This window comes from Anopheles maculipalpis, chromosome 3RL (genome assembly GCF_943734695.1).
Source record: "Anopheles maculipalpis chromosome 3RL, idAnoMacuDA_375_x, whole genome shotgun sequence".
Taxonomy (NCBI): Eukaryota; Metazoa; Arthropoda; class Insecta; order Diptera; family Culicidae; genus Anopheles; species Anopheles maculipalpis.
Genome location: NC_064872.1, coordinates 26,707,091 through 26,728,170, shown reverse-complemented (window position 1 = coordinate 26,728,170; position 21,080 = coordinate 26,707,091). Strand labels below are relative to the sequence as shown.

At 41.0% G+C, this 21,080-nt stretch overlaps 2 protein-coding genes across 5 annotated transcripts in view; one reads left to right on the top strand and one right to left on the bottom strand.

Moving 5' to 3' along the window:
* LOC126565670 (thioredoxin-2-like) overlaps positions 1 to 21,080 on the bottom strand; it is a 286,777-nt gene that overhangs the window by 153,208 nt on the left and 112,489 nt on the right. The gene's annotated exons all lie outside the window — the stretch shown is intronic.
* Positions 4,029 to 21,080, top strand: part of LOC126563944 (mucin-5AC) — a 38,010-nt gene continuing 20,958 nt past the window's right edge. For all 4 annotated transcript variants that reach the window (XM_050220809.1, XM_050220808.1, XM_050220807.1 and 1 more), the window contains exon 1: positions 4,029 to 4,281. In XM_050220809.1, the coding sequence (XP_050076766.1) occupies positions 4,106 to 4,281 (176 nt within the window). In that variant the 5' untranslated portion in view covers positions 4,029 to 4,105. The remainder of the gene's footprint in view (positions 4,282 to 21,080) is intronic.

Here is a 21,080-nt window from a genome sequence, read left to right as displayed (position 1 = left end):
AGTTTTCGTGTGACCATAAAGAAACTCAAGCTTTATTTATCTATCGCGCTAGGAAAAATTTGCCTGCGTGTGAGTGAATTCTAAAAACTAGACCAACGATATAAACCTATTCGCTAAGCTAAACACACGCTCGTGACCATATGGGCAAACAAGTAAACAATGTTCCTCTGGGCCTCGCCCCAGTATCTCATCCCACGGGACTGCGTGTTTATGCTGGAGCTATGTCAAGAGACACAAAACTGACCTCTTGCTCCCTGTGCTGGAGAACGTTTACCCACTGCAGTCGAGGTTTCTGGGATAATTGGAGTGCTTCCGTTTTGGCATATTTCCCAAGCGTGTGTCCCTGCTAACGGTTGCGATGCGCTGTGCCGAGTGTGTTTATACGCGATTTTACGAACCAGCACGGTGGGGAATAATTATAAGCATGATTATTGGGGCGACTTCAACATATGATTAAACATAGTCTTGAAGGAATAAGTCTATTTTCGGTTTAGCTATCCTTTTACTTCATCGCAGTTTGACCATTTTTTTAAATTTTAGTTTAAATATTATGTCTCGGTGCTGTATTCAAAGCACTTTTCGAGTTGATTTTGTACAAATTTTCTCAAGGTATTTCTTCCTTTTTACATTCCTTTACCCCGGCATGCTCGGCTAAGAGTTTGACCACTATAAGGCATTGTATTTTCCATGTCTGATCATATAGTACAGAAAATGAAGAATTAGAATGAAGCTCAATTTATAGAAAACGATGAAATAAGATTTATTTTTACGATTTTTATTTTTTAATTTCAAAGAGACGGACTGGCCGTAAAATAAATTTGTTAATTGAACAGAAAAACTATTCAAATATTTGATAATACTGTCATACGCCCAAAAATCATTTATAAGTGCATTCGGCTTTATAATGTATTTCTTAACTACTCTTAAAAATATAACACACACTGTAATATTCGCCTAAGATGCCTGTGTGTTTGCTTTATTCCGCTGGTCACTCCGGATGGTGTTTTGTGGCAAACGGTGTGAAAATCGGGAAACCGCAGTCATTCAAACGTGCTTGCATCGTAAAAGATTGACGTTGACCAAGATGTGTGACGTGCGGCCACAGTTAGCCCATGGTAACGCAACCCTTTTGTTACGCCACGCACCGTTAGACGAGGCTGGCGAAGGTTGTAACCTGCGTTTTCCAGAAAATTTCCCATTTACTTCCCATATGTCGAGGCCGATGTGTATATCCACATCCACAAGCGTTGTGTTTATTTTCATTTCCTCTTCTATTGGATGGCGTTGTTTCATCGCACGCTTCATATGACCTATTTGAACATTTGTTCAGGTTTACGTTTTCGACTAGCTTTAACAAATTCGACTTCTTAATAAACTTATTCAAAAGCACTTTCAAGGTCACGAATTTTCATGTTTTTTTTTTTAATTTTTTAATCTAATATACATTGCGACATAACGTTTGCAGACACTATAGCTACCTATTGACTTCAACACAAATTCTCCCTGGCCGTTAATGACTTTAGCAACAAGTACCTCCTCTACGCTGTGTCGCTTGTCGTGATGATTTATTCGATGCCGCATATTGCGCAAGCAGCAGAAAAATGTGTGGTTATCCGGCCTAAAAAGAAGCAAAAGGAAGGACACGAACGGAGAAACGAGCTGCTGACACGCTACTGCGGCTTGCGTTTTATGGAGACGTGCAAGCCATTTTAATCCTAGTATGGTAATTTAGAAGGAATTTCGCTTACCGCACATGCCGCCGCCCATTCGGAAGGAAGAGCCCCCTAGCCAAAGAGAAATCAGGCAAGGGTTCGTCGGATTTTTTTTTTTGTGTGTGCTCATGTCCTGTCCCACCACCTTCCCGAAAGCAAAACCCTCATCAGATGTATGTCACCACTTACACAACGATGGCTCGTTCGTACGGTGTGCACTACATTTGTGTCATTTTTCAATTGACCATCTGGCGGAAGGGCAATTTGTGCACCGGAATGTGGTCTTGATTTGCGAAAGAATTCGATGTAATTGAATGCAGATTGTGTATGTGACTGGGTGCGGGGCTAGACGACGGCATACATCACCGAGGGAAAGAATATCGTGCATGGCGTGTCGCGTTGGTTGGGATGAATGATGATGGAGAATTTGGTTCATGTTCGCTTAAAAGAAAGAAACATCTGTTAAACGCGTCGTCTTCGGGCTGTAAACAGGCGTCAATTGGCTGCAATAATTTTTATTGCAAATACAGCTATCCCGAATCATCTGGAAGTACGGTTTTTGGTAAACAAAAAATGGCCCACTGCTAGGTACAGCGTCAGTGACTCATTCTTTAGAGTTGCCGATGCACTTAGCAAAGTGTGATAAAGACGACGTTGTCGCTGTTGTGCTGTGGTTTGATGCGTTATCGGTGTCTACCGGGGAGACACCTTCATTTGCCAGGTATTCTGTGGCTTTGGTGTGCGACGGGTGCGAGTGTAATTTACGACTATATGTGATAAAAATGCTGATAAACATTGCCCGTAAAGGGAGGATGAGTATTCGAAAATGGGGTTTTATTCTCGCTTTAATCACCCGGCGCAAAAATTCGACTTATTTTTTCCTAATTTTTCAACTTTTCTCATTTTGTCAACAAGTTTTTCCTTATTATCGTAAGTACTTGCCCTAATAAATTATGTTATGAATTAGGGTAAACCTTTTCTATGTTGTAATGCTAATTAGGTTCCTCTTACGTATTTGCTTTTCACACTTTCGTAACCTTTGAACTCATTAAATTCCTTTTCACACATTAGTTCAAATTACGATAACGGTTGTTCTATAAAACACATTTTTAAGCCTCCAGATGTTATCAGCTTTCATTTTCTGCCAGAATTAGTTTCGTAATCACAATTTGTGTTACCAAACTAAAGATCGTGGAAAACCTTTGATAGCAACGATAACATAAACCCACACCCAATTTCGTTACGTCACTATCAACGTAATATACTTATATGGCGTTACCATACCCGGGCTGAAGTACAAACGCAAGAACAAACGCAGCGAATGTCATTTCGCATGTTTGAAGTTCGCAAATAATAACCCCCAAAAAAGGCACGTTCTTGTGCCGCTCAGGGGCAGTCCCCACTAAGATAAGTTTGTTCATTATCTGAACCGGATGTGTTACCTCTGTGGGCGGGAGGAGGTATACCGTTTACTTACCTTGTTATTTTCCGGCTTTAATTCCGGTTCTGTAACGGTGCGATTTGGTACGAAGTTGCTGCTTTGTTTCTGCTGCAACGGGTTGATAAATGCTCAACATCGAGATTTGAGCTGTCAACGGGGTTTGGTTGAGGGTTTGTGATGGATTATCGCGGCGATATTGGTAGGTGATAATTCATTTCATCCTTTGTAATCGAACCAACCAACGGGAAGGGATCGCAACGTCAGTAGATTGTGTGGCGTCGTGCTTTGGTGTGGACGCTTTTTTTACTTGCGTAACGCCGTTAACCTTTGATACATTCCTGACATAGTACAGCTCTTAAGGTACATATTTCGATTAAAACTATAATCCCGCGCATTATCTAATGTCATTTTTTTATCTATTTTATCTTTTTAGAATTCTTGTGCTGTCTGTGAAGCTGCTACACGCGGGGCTTACTAAAACTGCGCCTCTGTCATTATGCTGAGACCCTAAGAAAAACGTTGTTAGTGCTATTTCGTATCAGTATCCATTCGGTGTAACGTGTGAAAAATCCGCGTTAAAAAGCGTTGGAAAATATTAAATTCATTGTTGATGTGTTGTTATTTATCGTTTATCTGATCTATTTCTAATAGCGTGTAAAGAACGTGAGCAAGTGTTGAGTGATTAGTGATTCGTCGGTGAAAGTGGGTTTGATTGGTGTTGATTCTACATGTAAGGTTAAATAGCTCGATCGTGCGGCTGTCTTTTAAGTGCAACATTTTATTAGCAAGTGCTTGACCGCTTAGATCTTATAGTGTAACAGCCGTGAAAGAAAGAGGGAACGAAAGTTCCTGGCGCGCGGTACAAGCGGCATCGTTTGGGGTCTGGTCGCGCAACGGTTCACGGGTGGCACTGTACTACCCACCCCGACAATAAAATACCACACCGTCGTGAATGACACTAATAGGGCCCGGCGCCCCAGGAATGGCATTTATGATGAAGAAGAAAAAGTACAAGTTCTCGGTGGAACTCCACCTGGAGGAGTTGGTGGAGGTGCCGTTCCTGAATGCGGTGCTGTTTGCAAAGATCCGTCTGCTGGACGGCGGTTCGTTTCAGGAGCACAGCAATAGGTAAGTTTCATGGCCGTGTGTTTGTAGTTTGATTGGTTACAGAGTTACAATAGGAACGTTCCAGTGCTCCACGTTGACTGGAGTTGGGGGTCCGTTTATTATTGTAACATACTTGCTTACATCATTACTGTAGTGCCCGTCCTCTTTTATATTCATTGCGCAGCTGCTTCAGAGCAGATGTGTGTGGTGACACGTTGCGAAAGGTGTGCACGCCAACTGTTCTAGACGACTGTCCGCGCTTGGTCGGCAAATTGTTATCCTTTTCTCCATATATGTATATGCGCGCACGCTGTAGGTTCTGGCACGTGCGTTTTGTTCGTTTTGTTGATGGCGCATGTCAGCACCACTGTCATGGTGTGAAGCAGATTACGATTCTAGCTTAATAGAGATGTTTTCAATCCCTCAATAAGTCATATAACCGTCATATTTTTATACGTGTGGATAAGATAATATATTGGATGATATTCGTTCTTAGGATGGTTCCTGTCAGTTTATCTTTTATAAGATCTGTATATATTTTTTGAAATAGTGAATACAGGGAGACAAAACCTTTATTTGTGGAATTGATACTCGGATAATCATACGGCCTTGCAAGCTGTCCTAAATCGGACGGATGAAAATCAATGCTCCCAATTAAAAATCCGATGCTTGCATTCAAAAATTTACACGATCAGTCAAAAACCAAATGCGGCAAGTTAAAAACCGAAGGTAGTGAGTCAAAAACCGAATGCGACAAGACAAAAAATGTGAGCAGCCAGTAAAAACTCAGACGATAAACCCTGCAATAGATCTTTCTAATCCAGGAATAGTAATTGGAACATTTCGCGTAGACATTAGATTCTGTCGTAGGTTTTCATTACCTGAATGTTTGCAATCAATTAATGATGGATAACAGAAAAAGCCGTGCGGAATCTTTGGGGCATTTGTGTGTTTTTATATTCGTAGATGACTTAACTTGGTAGTCATTTCGTATCGTTCTTGTTACTGACGATTAAAGATTATTTTATTGCATACTTTAAGGCGTTTAAAATTGAATAAACCATTGACGCACGCTACAGAAAATAATTAGGGGTTTTATTCTGTCAAACACCAATATTAATTAACAATTGAACATAAAGTAGAAGAGCTATAAATGTAGCTAAAGCTTGTATTTAAAGTGTTGTTAACTTTGTTCATTAGCTTTACAAAACCAAAAGAGTCCAAACAAATCCATGCTTAAGATGGAACCGGCAATCAGTTTGCAGTATCATGTTAATCCTTCTTTTTTTGGAAATCTGTAAACATAAAATAGCTAACTAAATATTAGCATAAATTGCTCTACTTTTCCAAATCCTACCACTCTTCGGAATCTTCGGTAACTATTTCGAGCATGTGCTAAGCGAAAAAAAAATGTCACATTTATTTAGCACCAGCTCGTGAATTGGATGTTGACTACTGGAATGTTTCTGGCAAGCTATAGCGCTGATGGAGATGGAATGTCTTTATCCACGAAAAAAAGTGCCTAAGGTGGTGCAATTTTTGGACGACATTTGCCATCAAGCAGTTTCAGCTTAAATCGCCAACCCTGTCGAACCATTCCATCGTGCTTTTAAATTGTGAGAAAAACGGATTTAAGCACCACAAATCAAAGCCAAAATTCCGATGCGAAAACGGATGTAATGGTTTGTAAATCCTCAGTTCCACGGATTGCCGACCAAAACCAAAGCGGCTAACGCCAGAACCTCAATACCTTTTTTTCTGCACCATCGTCAGGTTAGGGCCTTTGTCGCCGAAAAGTCGACTTCAAAACTCAAATAAACAAAAAAAGAAGCTCAACGATTTGGCACAAAGTAAACTTCCAAACTCAGAACCGATTTAGCTGCTCCATGATGGCGTCCTTCGTAGGACCGATCCTAGCTCGCGGCTGCTCTGATGTGGTCCAAAGCCCATCGAAAAGGTCGCGTGAAAGGCTCTCTTGGCCCGTGCCCGTGTACCAGCGGTCGATGGTTGTGGTTGTTACGAAGAAAGAGGGTCAGGTCAGCATCGGGTGGTGGTGGAACGCCGCACAAGAAAATCCGCACAAGAGCGGACGTCACGAGACTCGCTGGCAAGAGGAGACTGACCAACCAACCTTGAAACGGTCGCAACCTTGCGTCATTGTAAAATTCAAACCAGTTTACAGCGAGCATATTGAATCCGTTTTCCGTGACGTTCGGTGTGCGTCTAAAAACGAAATCGTACAATGGTGTGCGTTAGTGCGATCTCATTTATTAAACGATGTTGTTAATATGTTTGATGAAATTAATTTTTTTGCACGTGGTAAAACGTAAAAAACCGGTACAAGTGCGTGCTGAAATGTACTGAACATGTTTAGAGAACTAACAAAAAACCAGCCTTCAAGGTTCGATGCCTTCGAAGTACAGTAAAGAGAACTTGTTTGTTTATAGAGTTTTGTTAGAATAATGAAAGTATCGTCTTAGAATTGGTCTATTGAGGCTTTTTCCAGAATTTTTATTATTCAATTACGCTTGATCGCCTTGAACTATTAAAACGAATTTTAAACATCATGTTTGAACATTCCAAAAACAGCTAGAAAAAAGAATGTTCTATCGCCATACTTATAAATCTGCGCTGTTGTACAATCATTTTTCGCTATAAACTGCTGTTCAGTGATTGTGTCATGCATTGATGCATTTTTCCCCGTTCTGTTCGTGCTGCTGCGAATGATAGCAGCAGAAGCAATGAACATGTACATGCTCACATCGCTCATCAGCTGTACGATCAAGTAGTGTTGCATTGGACCGTAAAAAAATAAATTGACCACACCAACACCGTCGCAAATGATCATTGCTTTGGTTTTGTTGAAGCATACACTACTACCACAACGATCGATGCCACCCAAAACCCCCCCAAACCGTAGCTGGTTGCTGACGATCGACAATGAAATGTCATCCGCGATGGTACACGCACGCACCACGTACACTTCATCGAAGATGACGTGTGCCGCGACGGGTTTTTTTTTTGCGATCAGAACACGCACACACATCACTGCCAGGAAGCTGCATGTGATCGTATACGCGCGACATAGAATGTTCGATGTTGTAATTAATGAAAATGATCTTTCTATCAACGCAACGAATGAAATAGAGGCCACCTAGTTGATTGGATCGGGAATATAAGCAACACATTTCCTGGGTTTGTCACTTACCATAAGGCCACCAGGAATTGGATTCTCCACTCAACAGCACGGAGTTTAACATTGACCGCTATACTTGGCTGTAGGTGGAACAAAATATCGTTTGTCGTCCGTACATTAATGCTAACAACGACGAACCCGCCCTCACGATGTTCGTTCTAATGCGTTACCGGTCCTTTTGCCGTTGTATCAGCCGCAAGGTAAAAGTGTCTAGAACTAGACCAGCACCAGCTCGGTTAGTGATTGTTGTTTTGACACGGTGCTTCGAGCAAAAAATGTGCCGTTTATCTGGGTCACACCAAACTGTTTTGATGGCGGAGAAAATTGGCAGCATGGTTAGGTTGGGTTTGAGACTGGAAGCGAGAAGATGTCATCTAAAGGAAGTAGATATTTGCTGTTGTTGCAGTCAGATGGTGAAGGAAGCAATTTTTTTGGTTTGGGTAACGGAATAACTAATAAGTAGAATAAACTTAGTGGTAAGATGCTTTGAAGTTCGTGAATTTGAATGTCACAATGTACCATGAATGTTGTTAATATTTCAGGTTTTATTTGTAAAATTTAAATGACTGTGTGTGTGTGTCTTTTAAGAATACTTTTACTTAAACATCGGATTTTCTTTTCCTTATCTCTGATATTTATATATACACATTTTATTTACTTAGTATTTTACACTTGTTTGTAATTTTATGTTTATCTTTTGTATCGTCTTACTTACTTTCTGTTCTCTTGCTATTGTGCTTATGTTTTTTTTTTTATTGTTTGTATGTGCATTTTACAGCTTTGTACATTAGTTTTGTCATCTGTAGTCACACACACGAAGTTCAATATTTAAAAAATACTTAAGTTCTAAGTATCAACTAATGTTTTTCATTCAAACGGAAAACATAACACATACAGTATAAAAATCCCAACGATTCCTCAGATCTTTTTTGATAAGATTGTTTATTATTTGCTAACATTGTTTTCAATCGACTCTGCCATTCTACTATAAACATCCAATAACTTGAAGTCATAGTTCAATGAAGCTGTATCAAAAGCAACACGGTCGAACCTTCTCAGCCCCGCGGCTGATTTCAATCTTGAAAACGGAACTAGCAATCGTCAATCTAAACACCTCCTCTAACGACCCTGCAGTGTTTAATAATAATATGCACACCACAACACACAACAGCGTTGCAGCGAGCGTACTTTATAGAGCTACAGAAGAAAAAAAATCCCTTGACCGGTTCAGAATAAAGCTCTAACAATCATCCGGCGGTAACCCCCGTGTCTCGCGGCTCCATTATAATCAACGGCTCCGTGATTACGTGCCTTTTTTCCGCTTCTAACACGAGCGGCGAGGTACGCACGTGTCAATGAACCGTGACAGCCACCGGTCCCGGACGGGAAAAGCGATTCGACTGCGACTCTCTGTGTTTAGCTAAAGTTGAACTCATTTGCATAGGCAAAAGGTATGCACGAGCGTATCGTTCGGATCGGATGCGGACGCGCCTCTGAGACGCAAATGGAGAAAATATGCCATCCCCAGCGAGAGTAAGAACTGTGAACAGCCGCGATCCGTTTGGGTTTCCGTTTGCTATCAATGTTTGGGCGAAGATAAAGTTATATTTATGGTGCAGAAGAATAAGTGAGCTCTTGCGACATATCAAACGCTTAAGCCGGATATGATTTTTTTTCTTTTCTTCTTTTGTACAAGAGAGAAGGCTCACACTATGGAATCGGAATCGTATATTCCATTCCTAATGGCGGGTCTATTTTCTGGCGGCTATTCTACGTCGAAGGTTTAAGAATGGAATATCTTAGACTGTTGTTTACAAACGAAAAAGGGAGACCGGATTGCACTTCCTCTAAAACGTACAGTGAATAACAACAAGTCGATGCCCGTCGGAGGGCATTCAGATGTTGGTGACGAGGGCTACGATGCTTTCCATTCATTCGTCGTCCATAAGGCGTGAGCAAATGACCACATGACCTAGTTCGGTTTGAACAACAGGGTGATACTTTCAGCTGGAAACGGTCTGGCGCGGTTGTCTGCGGGCGTAACCTAGGAAGGGAAGGGCGTTGTAGTTGTGTGCAATGAATTAATTTATCAATGAACGATGCACCGTGCAAGGACATTGCTATTTGTAGTTTGAATATTGTGTTGCAAATCATTAGGGATTCATTTAGAGTTGTGAAAGATAGTAACAAGATGGATAATATATTTTGTAATTAAAATATGGTAAAAGCCGTTGGTTTTCACTTCTGGATGTTTGTAATATTTTTTTAAAAATAACCCACATAGTCTTCAGGACTTCTAGACTTCCCAAGTGTCCAGAAGAATGTTGTTCGTATACTTTCAGGAGTTTTTTTTTTTGCACCAACCGAAAGTAGAGCAATAAATCACTGCTCATATGTTTAAATTGCATATTAAGTTTAATTGCGATTTAAACTCTGAACTTTAAACCAAGCGAATCAAAAACGTTAAAAAATTATAGACGGTTATAATCATGCTTCTTCAGCAAGATGTATCGATTTTTCTCGAACGTTAATTTCGCTGCTCCCCTATTTTACGTAATTCTTTTCAAAAAACCCTAAGACGGCATATGAACCTGTGGCCGGCAACCCTATAAATAGCATTCCTCCATGTTTGGGTTTGCGATCGGATTTCCAAATTTCCATCCATCCCAGGCCCATGTACGCGCAACCTTGAACTATTTTTAGCCCCCGTCGTACATCAGCCCACACCGGTACAAAGATTGCGTGTGAAAGCCGCCGCACAGTGCCGAAGATTTCCGGACTCTCTGGACTCTTTGGCGGCTTTTCGCATTTTCAAACCTGGCTGTTCCAACGCGACTGTTGATTGTGGTGCCCCTGAATTATGTTGTCGCTGGGTGATGTTTCGCTGTCCTGCCCTCATGTGGGTGGTTTTAAGTCGATTCTTTCGAGTTTTTGAAATCCTAGGAACGAGGGAAACTGGACAGAGCGCGTCCGTATGAGGATGTAATAGATGGACTCATAAAATTGGAATCGCACGTCTGACAAGATTTTAAACATGGGTACGCAATCGAATCATTTCACCGAAGAATGTTTTTCCTCTTTCCTGTTGCTAACCGTTATTTGGACAAGTTGCCTTGTTTAGGAATTTCAAAACACTCCACCACTTTTCTGCTAAAAATCCTTTTTCGAAACCATTTCCAATCGTTTGTGGCGCAACGTGGAATCTGAAATCAATTCCGTCGCTGCTCGGTAGATGTGGAAGCCGCCGTGTCGTGTTTGTCTAAACCAATCCAAACACACCAAAACTATGCAACACATTTGACACTGAAATTTTCATCCACACACCGCGGGATAAGTGGATCCCGACCCACGAGGCAATGGAACACGACGGAATGGATGGTTTATTTTTAATGACATTCCCTGGCGTTCGCGTCCCGGCAGTTCTTGTGTGGCGAGTTCCTGTCCCTTGCCTCGCTGGCCGACAAGTGCGGAACTCTATTCTTAGCCACGAGCGCAAGGCAGACGGGGGTTTGAACCAATCGCCGATCGGCTTTTCACCGTTAGTTCGTTTTTGGACAATTTATGCTCATGTGCTCGGCAGACCTAACCGTGTAGTGGCTTTTAGAATAATGATTTTCGTGGTTTTTGCTTCCAATGCTGTGTATGCGTGACATTCTATGCTTAAGCTGCTTGGTTAGTTTGTTAGCAGTTTGGAATAGAGAAGACAAGACGACTGTCACGTCTATTTCAGTGCATTCTTTCTTGGCGTGTTCTTATCGCAAGCCATCAAGAGATTACCACTGCTCGTTAAGGGAGCATCATTTACGCACGGTCATTCACCGACAGGTCGTCAGGAGATGTCAGTTATTTTGCTCGGAATCGGGTTTGCAAACTGGAGCTTCTTCGGCCGGTGATTTTCGGTCGATGGACCCGACTGGCCTTGGTGTGCTTGCTGTGGTTCACATTCGACAGGTTGGCCCATGTCGATGGCAGTAATCCGATACGGTAGCACCCGTCGTAACCGGACGGGGTTTTTTTTTTTTTTTTTGCAACATACACGCGGCGTTGCAGATTGGCGACGCTGCAGATGTCTTTGGGACGTGATTTAACCTCTGCACCAGATAGCAACAGACGGTTTGCGGTTTTTGTAATGCTCCCCCCTCATGAGTGTCACAAGAATTTTACACCGTGTTGTTAACTTCGAAATGTATTGAATTGCGTTAGATTAGCAACAGACATAGATTTTATCGTTTTTTACGTGCGTGTTGTTAGCAGTATGGCTTCTTTTGACAGGTTGAAATTTCGTTCGAAGCTAGATTAAACTTTTTAAAAAGAAAAAAAAAACTTAAATTGAATTAGACATTTAAATCGATAAAGAAAATAGCTGGTATCAGGTGTTTGCGATCAGCACGAAACATCAACGCGAACCTCAACTTTTTAATCCATGTGCTAATTCACATGATGTAAAGCCATTAAATGATTATGTTTATTTATGAGCATTCACGTGCATTGCTGTCGTAGTTAATGGTGCGCAACAAATGGGGCCGATAAACTGTTTTACAAGTAACTTTTGTTTATTTGTGTTGTGCAATATTAAATAAAGAATTAATTTTAACTTGGGACATGCGTCTTCTAATGCTAAAACTTGCTTTGATCCTCCAGCTTCATTCAGAATGATTGTGTCTTTAAATCAAAGCACCTATAAGCAAACAAAAAAAACTGTATACACTCATTAACATATCAAATATTTGAATTTGTCAACAAATCATCATTTGCTGAAATTGAAATACCATAATTTGCATACATTCAGGAGCTAATAGACATAACGCAATTTAAATTTACTGAAATACTGAAAGTCCAAATAAAGTGGAACAATCTTCAGAAATTCAGTGTGTTATAATACGTACGAAATCTTAATAAGCATACTGCAAAAATGTTCTGGAATAAGGGGGTTTTGTGGTAAAACTAATTTAATGTATTGTTCAATTAATCCTGAATTGTCAAAAAGATTGGATTATATCACTACGAAACAGACCTTTTCATGAGTAAACCTAAAGAATTCAAAACTGAATCTGCTCTCAAATCAACTATCTTACTTTGTATGTTGATCGGTTTTGCTACCTGCTTCAGAAATAGTACGTTGAAGCCTCACCCAGCCTTACCGACTATCTAGGCCGTATAATTTATCGCCATTCACCCAGATCAAGCAGCGGGACAAAAAGCACAATTTTAATTCCATTTGCAAACAAAACCTGTCAATCAATCACATGCTACACCGGGCACCGTATAAGGCGCATATCGAACAAATTCCATGCTCGGGCCCTGTGTTGCCTTGCAGTAGTTCAAAAAAAGAGGCAGGAAAAAACACACACACACTCTAACACTCATTTCGAGTTACCGCCTTTCCGATGTTTTTATTGAGACATTTCCGATAGGTTGACCTTGGCCAAAGGCGACCTTTAGCATAATCAGAACCTCGTTTTTGGCATTGACATCAAACTAATAAGCAACGCAAAACAAAAACAAGATAAAACACTACATTGGCGAATGTCATCGGGTGCTCATAGGTAAAGATAAAGCTCTCCAAAAATGCCGGTGGACATCTTACCGAAGCGTGCTTACGATACGACCGTGTGATTCGTGAGCTTTTTTATTGTGAGCTGTGCCGTAATGGGCCACTCAAAAGGGTTGTTTGCATTGGAACGTTATTGGTTGGTTGCTTGTGCTTCGAGTTCTTTCCACTTTCCATCGTTCTAAGGGTAGAAAATCGAGCATCGAAGAAGGTAAAAATGTATTTACAGTTCGCACGTGACACGTTCGCTACGTAATTATCCTTGTTGGTTCAATTCAACCCGGAGCTCTTATCTCGTGTCTTTTTTTTCTGTGCACTTCATAATTACGAAACATTAAACTGTTTCGAGCCGTGGAAAGACTAACAATAACACAAAAAAAAAAAAAAGGCGTCGGAAAATGGGGACATCAGTAGCCAGACGGGTTTCCACTCCAAGGTAAACCTGCCAGCGTCATCGTTTGAACGATTTTTTGGCTTGTGCATTTGTGCATACCTTCCAGGTCCGTTGGCGGTTGACAACACGATCCGACATGATGTCGCTTTTGTCGATCGCGTGCTCGCTTTGTCAGGCTTTATATTTAGCTGAACCGGATAGTATTGCATTTCGTTATCAAAACGGGCATTTCTTCTTCTGCCAGCCTGGTACGTCCTGTTCTGCTTTAGTTGAGTGCAGGAAGAAAATAGTCGGTTGCATCGGATGCGAAAAACCGGAACAGTACCGATAAAAGTTCCAAATACGTCATCGCTTCCGTGCACTGCTGACGTAATGCTTCTTGCGGTCGAAATGGAAGGTTCCCGTTTTCGGCAGCCGGGTGCGGAAAAAGTGGGATGCTTGGAGCGGCACACGTTGCTGGTGGCAGTGTTGGGAGAGCCGGGGAAAATAAAACCCCATTTTCACCATCAGCATCATCACCACTCCAAACGAACATGACGTCTTATGTAATTCCCTTCTTCTGGCTGTTCCATTTATGGTTCCAAAGCCAAAAAAAGGCGTTGGAATCTTTTTTTTTCCCATTTAGTTGCCGTTTTTAAGCACGCTCCAGTGACGTCTTAAATGACCTTTCAAGTGTTTTTAAACTGTCATTTCTTGTGTGTTTGGTTTTTTTGCTTTTCCACAAGAATCAAGTGACGGTTTAGTCGTTTTTTTTAAACATTAAAAACTTGTTTAAGTTTAATTAGAAGTTCCAGTTGATTCAAGGTAGTCGTGCCCCGAGAAGGCACGTGAGAGAATAGTTACGAACGTTCGATTAGCCTTTTTTTTTATTGCTCATTCAGTTGTTCCCGCCAGCTCTCACGCATTCTTCTTCCACAATTCAACCTTCCAAAACGGTTCCGAAAGATGGCGAGAAAAATCAATGTGTTCTGCTTTACATTTTTACTCACGCAATTGCGAGCAGCGCTGTTGTTGTGGTGCGGCTCTTACGCCCGAAAGTTAATTGTTGTGCGAACGCGCGTGTACGCTTTCGATTGCCTCCTCCACGATTCCACTGTCCCTTTCAGCTTTGCCGTGTGCACAATGGTGTCTCTCCTCGTTTTCGCACTTTTGCCGATCGTGAACGTGGGTCATTTGTGTGTGGAAGGGAAAATTGTATTGCATTTATCCCTACCATTTTTTTTCTTCTTGTTGCGGAGCAGGGCTCTCGGTTAAGGTTCGCTGGCGTTATGAGCTTTGCTCTAGTTTGCCATGCAACCACGGCGAGTGATCCGACCAGTTCACAATGTAATTTAGTGCGGATAAAACGAGGAGAAGAAAAAACCGAGCATCAAACAAATGTAATTAGTTAGACGAATCTCTCACCGATCGGATTTGCTTACCGCGCGATCCGGGATTTCCGGCCCAGGTTTTGTGTTGAATGAAACGAAAGCACTCACGTGGCTTGGGTTTTGTTAGGTTCAGTGCGGTTCTTTAACGTTCGTTGTGGTAGGGTCTGGGAAAATTAATGCTTTTGTTGTGGTAGATTTGCATAGATTGTAGTTGTGCGCACATGGTTACATGAATCATTTGGTTTAGTCAAATCATGATGCCGGCCGGAGCACAAGGAAACAAATTTATATGTAAAATAAAATAAAGTATGTAGTTAGGAGTCGATCCAGTTTTGCAGATCAGTACATTAAAAATAGGCAAATAAATACATATCAATTGACCATACGGCGTAGAGCCGTCATATAAAAATAAAAAAAATACGTTTAAAAACATCGCAAGTCGTTATACTTACAGAAAATTATTTAAGAAACGTGAAATTCTAATTCAAAGTTATGTTTTTTCTTCTGTGGTGCACACAATCGAAAAGATCGTAAAAAGATCATGGGAAAAATTATAAATCATCTTCAAAGGAGAAAACTAGAACACTAAGAAACTGAAAACAAAATAGAACTAATAAGTAGAGTAAAATCAGATGTAATATTCACTACAAAATTTGGAACACAACCAAAAGAAGAAAATTAGAAGGTATGGAACATAAAAATTTTAGAAATGATAAATAGGCATAGGCAAATGGGCTAAGTGAAAACTATTTACAAAAACTGGACGAAAACAGAACAAAAACCATAAAAATAGACGAATTAAAAAAACTATTCGTAACAAAATTATATAAAACGTCAACAAAAATAGATAGTAACTGATCATTAAAAGAAACACAAAATAACGATGAAAATCAAGCAAAACACTCCAACGTTAATTTGAAAAAGATGTCGTGCGACATCATTCCTTCGCGAATCGTTTCAAAATCTCACACCATTAAGAAAATATTTACAACAATCCAGGTGAATATTACACTGTGTCAAACGCATCCTCCACCTCCACTTGCCGTGTACTGCTTTATGGTATTATTAAAAATGGCCTCCCATTACCTGAACTGATACTCGTTTAATCACACGTTTTCTACCCTGTCGGCTAATTACACCGCTGCATACACAGACACCCTCTGTTACTATCACATGATAGTTCTGTCACTTAAAAAAAACACATTGGGAATGCAATTCATTGCCCGTTCGCCCGTGTTATGAAAATATGTGGCCAGCTTTATTGAACATCCGGTGTGGTTCGTGGCTTCGACATCACGTGTATGGATGCAGTGCTTGGGAGAAGCTTGGACGGCACGAGTTTATGGGTCGAACTTTTTAGTTGCTTTGGAGGAAGTTTTCTACTACGACTTTCATCCTGTTCAAGATGTTTATGGAAGCTATCCGGTTCTGGTTTAGGGCATTAAGGTAGTAGTACAGGATCTTCCACTATTCCAAGGTTTATGGACAATTCACCAACCATATTGAGCTTGCCCGAGACACGCTTCTCTACTTGGAAGCATCCAAAAGCGATTGGGCAAATCAATTACCACTCCGAAACGGTCACATGCCCGGAACGGGGCAGAGAGATACACTAAACAGTGGGGCTCCATGGAAAGTGTTTGTCCATTTGTCCAGCTGTAAGTGTCGTTTTTTTTATGGGGCGGATATTGCGGAACCAAGCCGCGGGACAAACATTGACGATTGAGCGCGGTTGATCAGTGGGTCCGTCTACGGGGCATGATCCCGGGAGCTTCAGACATAGCAGCGCGTGCACGCGTCAATTCCTCTTACCCATTTTGTCGGACGATACTCTTGCTTTTTTTTATGTGTGTCGTCTTCCTGCATCAAACAACAGTTGCAGTTGTGCAAACAATCGGCTCCGGATTTCCTTTCCTCTCGTCGACCCGGCTCGGATCGAGGTGACACGCTCGCCAATATATCAGCGACGTTCGGGTTTCTGTGTTGTTGATAAAAGCCAGCACAAAAAGCTCGCCGGGGCGTGGTGCATGCGGGTGCAATGGTAGCAAGATAACTAGAATTGCGAGCACGTTTTATCGCCTGATTGCACTCGCCAGCACATGGAAAGACCGGTGCATTGCGTGCCAGTTTTGTTTTTTGTTTTTTTTGCTACCGGTATGGTAGAGCGCTGGTGAAATCAAAAGTCGAGCGGTCCTCGACGCACCTCGCTTCTTCAACCGGTGGTATGCGAGTGGATCGCCCAGGCCTACGATTAGAAATAAGTGCACATCATGTTTGATGCAGCCCAATGCAGGCGATGATGATTGGGTAGGTTGTGTGTTGGGGGATGGAAAATGGGCACTTTCATAAATCATTCAGAAGTGGATCGGAGAGCATGGGTTTCGCTAGTAGTGAAAGGGACGCACCTCAGTTTTGATTTCATGTTTTGTCAGGTAGTTCCAAATGCTTTTTGTTTTTGTAGATTAGGTGGAGGATTTGGAATGGGAAAATGGGAAGCTAATGAACACTTAATTTTTCCAACAATCCAATGAAAAATTTCCATAACTTTGACCCGTTCAATCTACCGATAAATTAAGCAAATAAATAGAAGTAGCTAGTTGAGTACACAGTTTTCGTTTTTGTATGCAAATTTTTTATTTTCTAAAATAATGGGCTATCATAGCTTTTTCTCTAAAGAAAATTCCATATTTTTTTTCTTTTTCTATTCATCTATTTATCTATTTATTTCAAACGAAATATCTGCCGCTAGGGCTACATATAGGTGAATTAATTGCTAAATAATTTAAAAATTAAACTAAACTAAATACACAGAGGCTAAACCGGACGACAATTGATAGGCTTCACTCAAACTAGGCATTGCAGAAACAAAACACAGAAAGGAAAAACTACTACGCGGATGGAAAGAACGAATCAAAGAATTGTAGTAGGAGGCGTTGGAAAGACTGGTGGGAAAGATGAAAATCAAATAGGTGAGAAGCATTGTTAAACGCCTGAAAACATTGATCTGTTTGTTTATGGGTGGAAATCGAATAGAATCCTTTTTTTTTAAATGGTTCCATCCATAAAAGGTTCTCCAGTAAATCAAAAGATAAGTTGACATTACTCTTCAAAATACGCCATAAATAAGTAACGAATAAAATCTATTTGTAAATAAATAAATAAAATAAATAAAATCAATTTTCTTCTTTAACCAAGCAAGAATTAATTACATTGTATATAACTTTATTACATGAATGAATCAAGGGCAGTCTATTTTCCTGTTGATAACGTCGTCGGACGACACGATAGGACGGCGGGTATCGAATCCCATCCGGTCCTATCCGTCCTAATCCTATCCGTCCTATAGGATCGACTATTCTCCTACGTTGGTATGTTGTATAATTCCAATGAAGCCACTATCTGGCCGGCATTAGCATGACCACCAAGTAGACAGAAGTACTTCTTCTTAAGTGAATTAAGGCGAAGAAGAAATCGACGATGGTGATACTATAAAGATTGAAATATTAATTTGAAATTAGATGGAAACACTTTCCTCGAATATACCACTTAAATCATACACGTGAAAAACAAATTTTCGCAAAATATAAAAGGTCTGTATTACGAAAAAATACAGAAAACATCTTTTGCAATGAGCTACGATTGATCAAAGCAGGAAAAACAGTTTTACTACCATACTGGCCAAAATCAAAACTGCGCCCAGATCGTGTCCATACTCTTCTCGCACGACGTCGTCCAAATGTGGGTCAGTAGTAAAACATACTTTAATATTCTTGGCAGCTTCTTAAGAAAGCCAGTAGACCACTCGTGTGCTTTGTATTCTCACACGCACACTCCTTTTCCCTTGGTGTTTGGAGTATTTTCCTGTTCATTCTGGTCGAGCAGTTTTTCATCGCTGTTGAAAATGGGTTAGTTAAATATTTATCTTCCCAAATTCGTTTGTTCGCTGGTGTGCGCTTCGGCACGGCTATTGCGGCCCAGCCTGTGAAAGCCATCAAACGGGTAGTGATGGTACATTCCGCAGCTGAAAGTGAAATATCGTGGAATGTGGAATGATCCCATCATATTTGAAACAATGCCCGTTGAGAATGTGCCGAGGTGTTTTAGAGGGGGATTTTTTGTTTGTAATAAAGTTCGCTCATCAATTTTTCTCGGACATGTGGTGTGAAAGGGCTTTTGATGTGTGTGTTAAACGGGATGAGTATAACTGGCGCGAAATAATAACCCTTTTAAGTGTGTTTAAAGATCGTTCATTCTCAATAAAAAAGAAGTAATTGAAGAGCTTGATGTTCTGCTTTAAACTGGTAAACAAAAACCCCGACGAACGATCGCAAGGAGAGATCGAGATGCAACGATTTTACTCCCGATTTCATCACAACCTCGGTGTCACAACGGTACAGTACCAGCACGTTACGTCTCTGCAGTGTGTCTCGATCTCTAATGAGGTTGCGTCACTCGATCGCAACTAAGCAAGTGTGATTTAACGTCATGAGTCTCTCCACCCCCCCGAAACGGAGGGAATGGTTCGATTGAGCCGTTTACGACGGTGTCTTGGTTTTCCGCATCATTGATCCCGTCGTGATGGTGGTTTAGGTTGATTTTTGTAATTGGAATCATTTCGGTAACTAATCCGACAAATCAAAACGCACTCGATAAGGTCAAGCTTAAGAAAGGGGAGGCGAGGACCACAAGGTGGTTGGATGATTTTTAAGACTGTTCTTATGCGTGTATTGTGACAAATTTGCATTACATGAATCGAAGCGGAAAATTTGACCCCTTTTTTTCGTTACTTCCGTACACGTTCATGTCTCCAGGCCAGGCCCAGGCACGTTTAATGCCTCAACTGCGTCATTCCTAACACACTCGCGATTACACAGCTCCGTGTGCGTGTATTATGCTCGGGACAGCACAGTAAACGATCGGATGGAACATATTTAATGGGGACTCTTCTCAAAATCGTGTATAAAAGACGATAGACGCTATAGAAAATCTAGGTTTGCACATGATGACCATTTTGCTTCTTCGCTTGGCGCTCCGATTGCCTCGGATGGTTTATTTTATTCCTTGTCAGTGACATGTACCAGCCGCCGTATCTATAAATCATCTGCGTTTTATTGCGTCGCCAAAACGGAAATTTTCCCATCGGCTACCGCCAACCAGACCCCGTCAGCCCCCCGGTACGTGCGATTGGTGTGCGAGAATTGAAATGTGTTTTGCATATGGTTGACTGCGGGGCTATGATCGGTTTTAAGAAGCCGGGTCCGTGTCAAGAGCATACATTTGGAGGAGCAATCATAGAACATGTGTAATCGTTTATGATATGTTCTAGGGATTATATCGAGAAAACCAATTAAAATATAAATTAAATATATGAAACAACAAAAACCAGATACTTTTCAATATAAAATCTAATTCTTTATTTTGTTTCATTTTTCTCATTTTAGGTAAGGCGGCCTAGAAGCAAGAAGATACAAAATTGGCACACCCCATTTGCACAGGATGTTTATTAAATTTTGCATTTCATTTTGCAACTGCTTGCATTTTATTTTCAAAGTAAAGCGTTCAGGTTTTCATTAGACTTACTTTTTTTTTTAAATACAACTTAATTTATTGTATTTTGATTCGCTTTCTGCACACAACTTTATTATAGCCTCAGGTGAAATACCTGCTCAAATTCCAGCTGCAGGAAAACTGCCATAAAATATCGCATTGCTTTAAAAGATATAAACCATTCGCACCACGATGTGAAACAATTCAACCGCAATTCAATGTTCAATGTAACATTTCCACATGAGATTGTCGCCCTCCCGGCAAAGGTACGAATTCGGTGCCATAAATCGAACATTGCTGCCACATTAGTGTGATAGCACAGCAATCTTTCCGGCTGGATATTAATTTAACCACCTTCACGCATCACGTCCATCTCTCAGTCCCGTCCTGTATGGCTTGTTGTGCAACACAATCGACACAACAACCTTCGCTTTCGATGGTAGCAGATTGTGATAAATTGCATTCGTGCATTCCCACCTGAGCTCACCTCTAGTGGGGCAGCTTGGGAAGTGGAATCTTGCACTTTGCATACTATTTTTGCTACCAGCTATAGGTTGGTCTTCGAGGACGAAACAAGTGTCACCGTGATGGTTGAAGGATTTTTTAATCCGCTTGACATTGTGCTCGTCGGTTTGCTTCCGTCCGTGATGCAAATTACGTATTCACGATGAAGGTTGTTGTTTGGTTGACTCTGTGCATAGCGATTAGTGCCTACCTTGAAGTTACAGTTATCTACTGTAGTAGTTTTGAAGATCAGAAGTT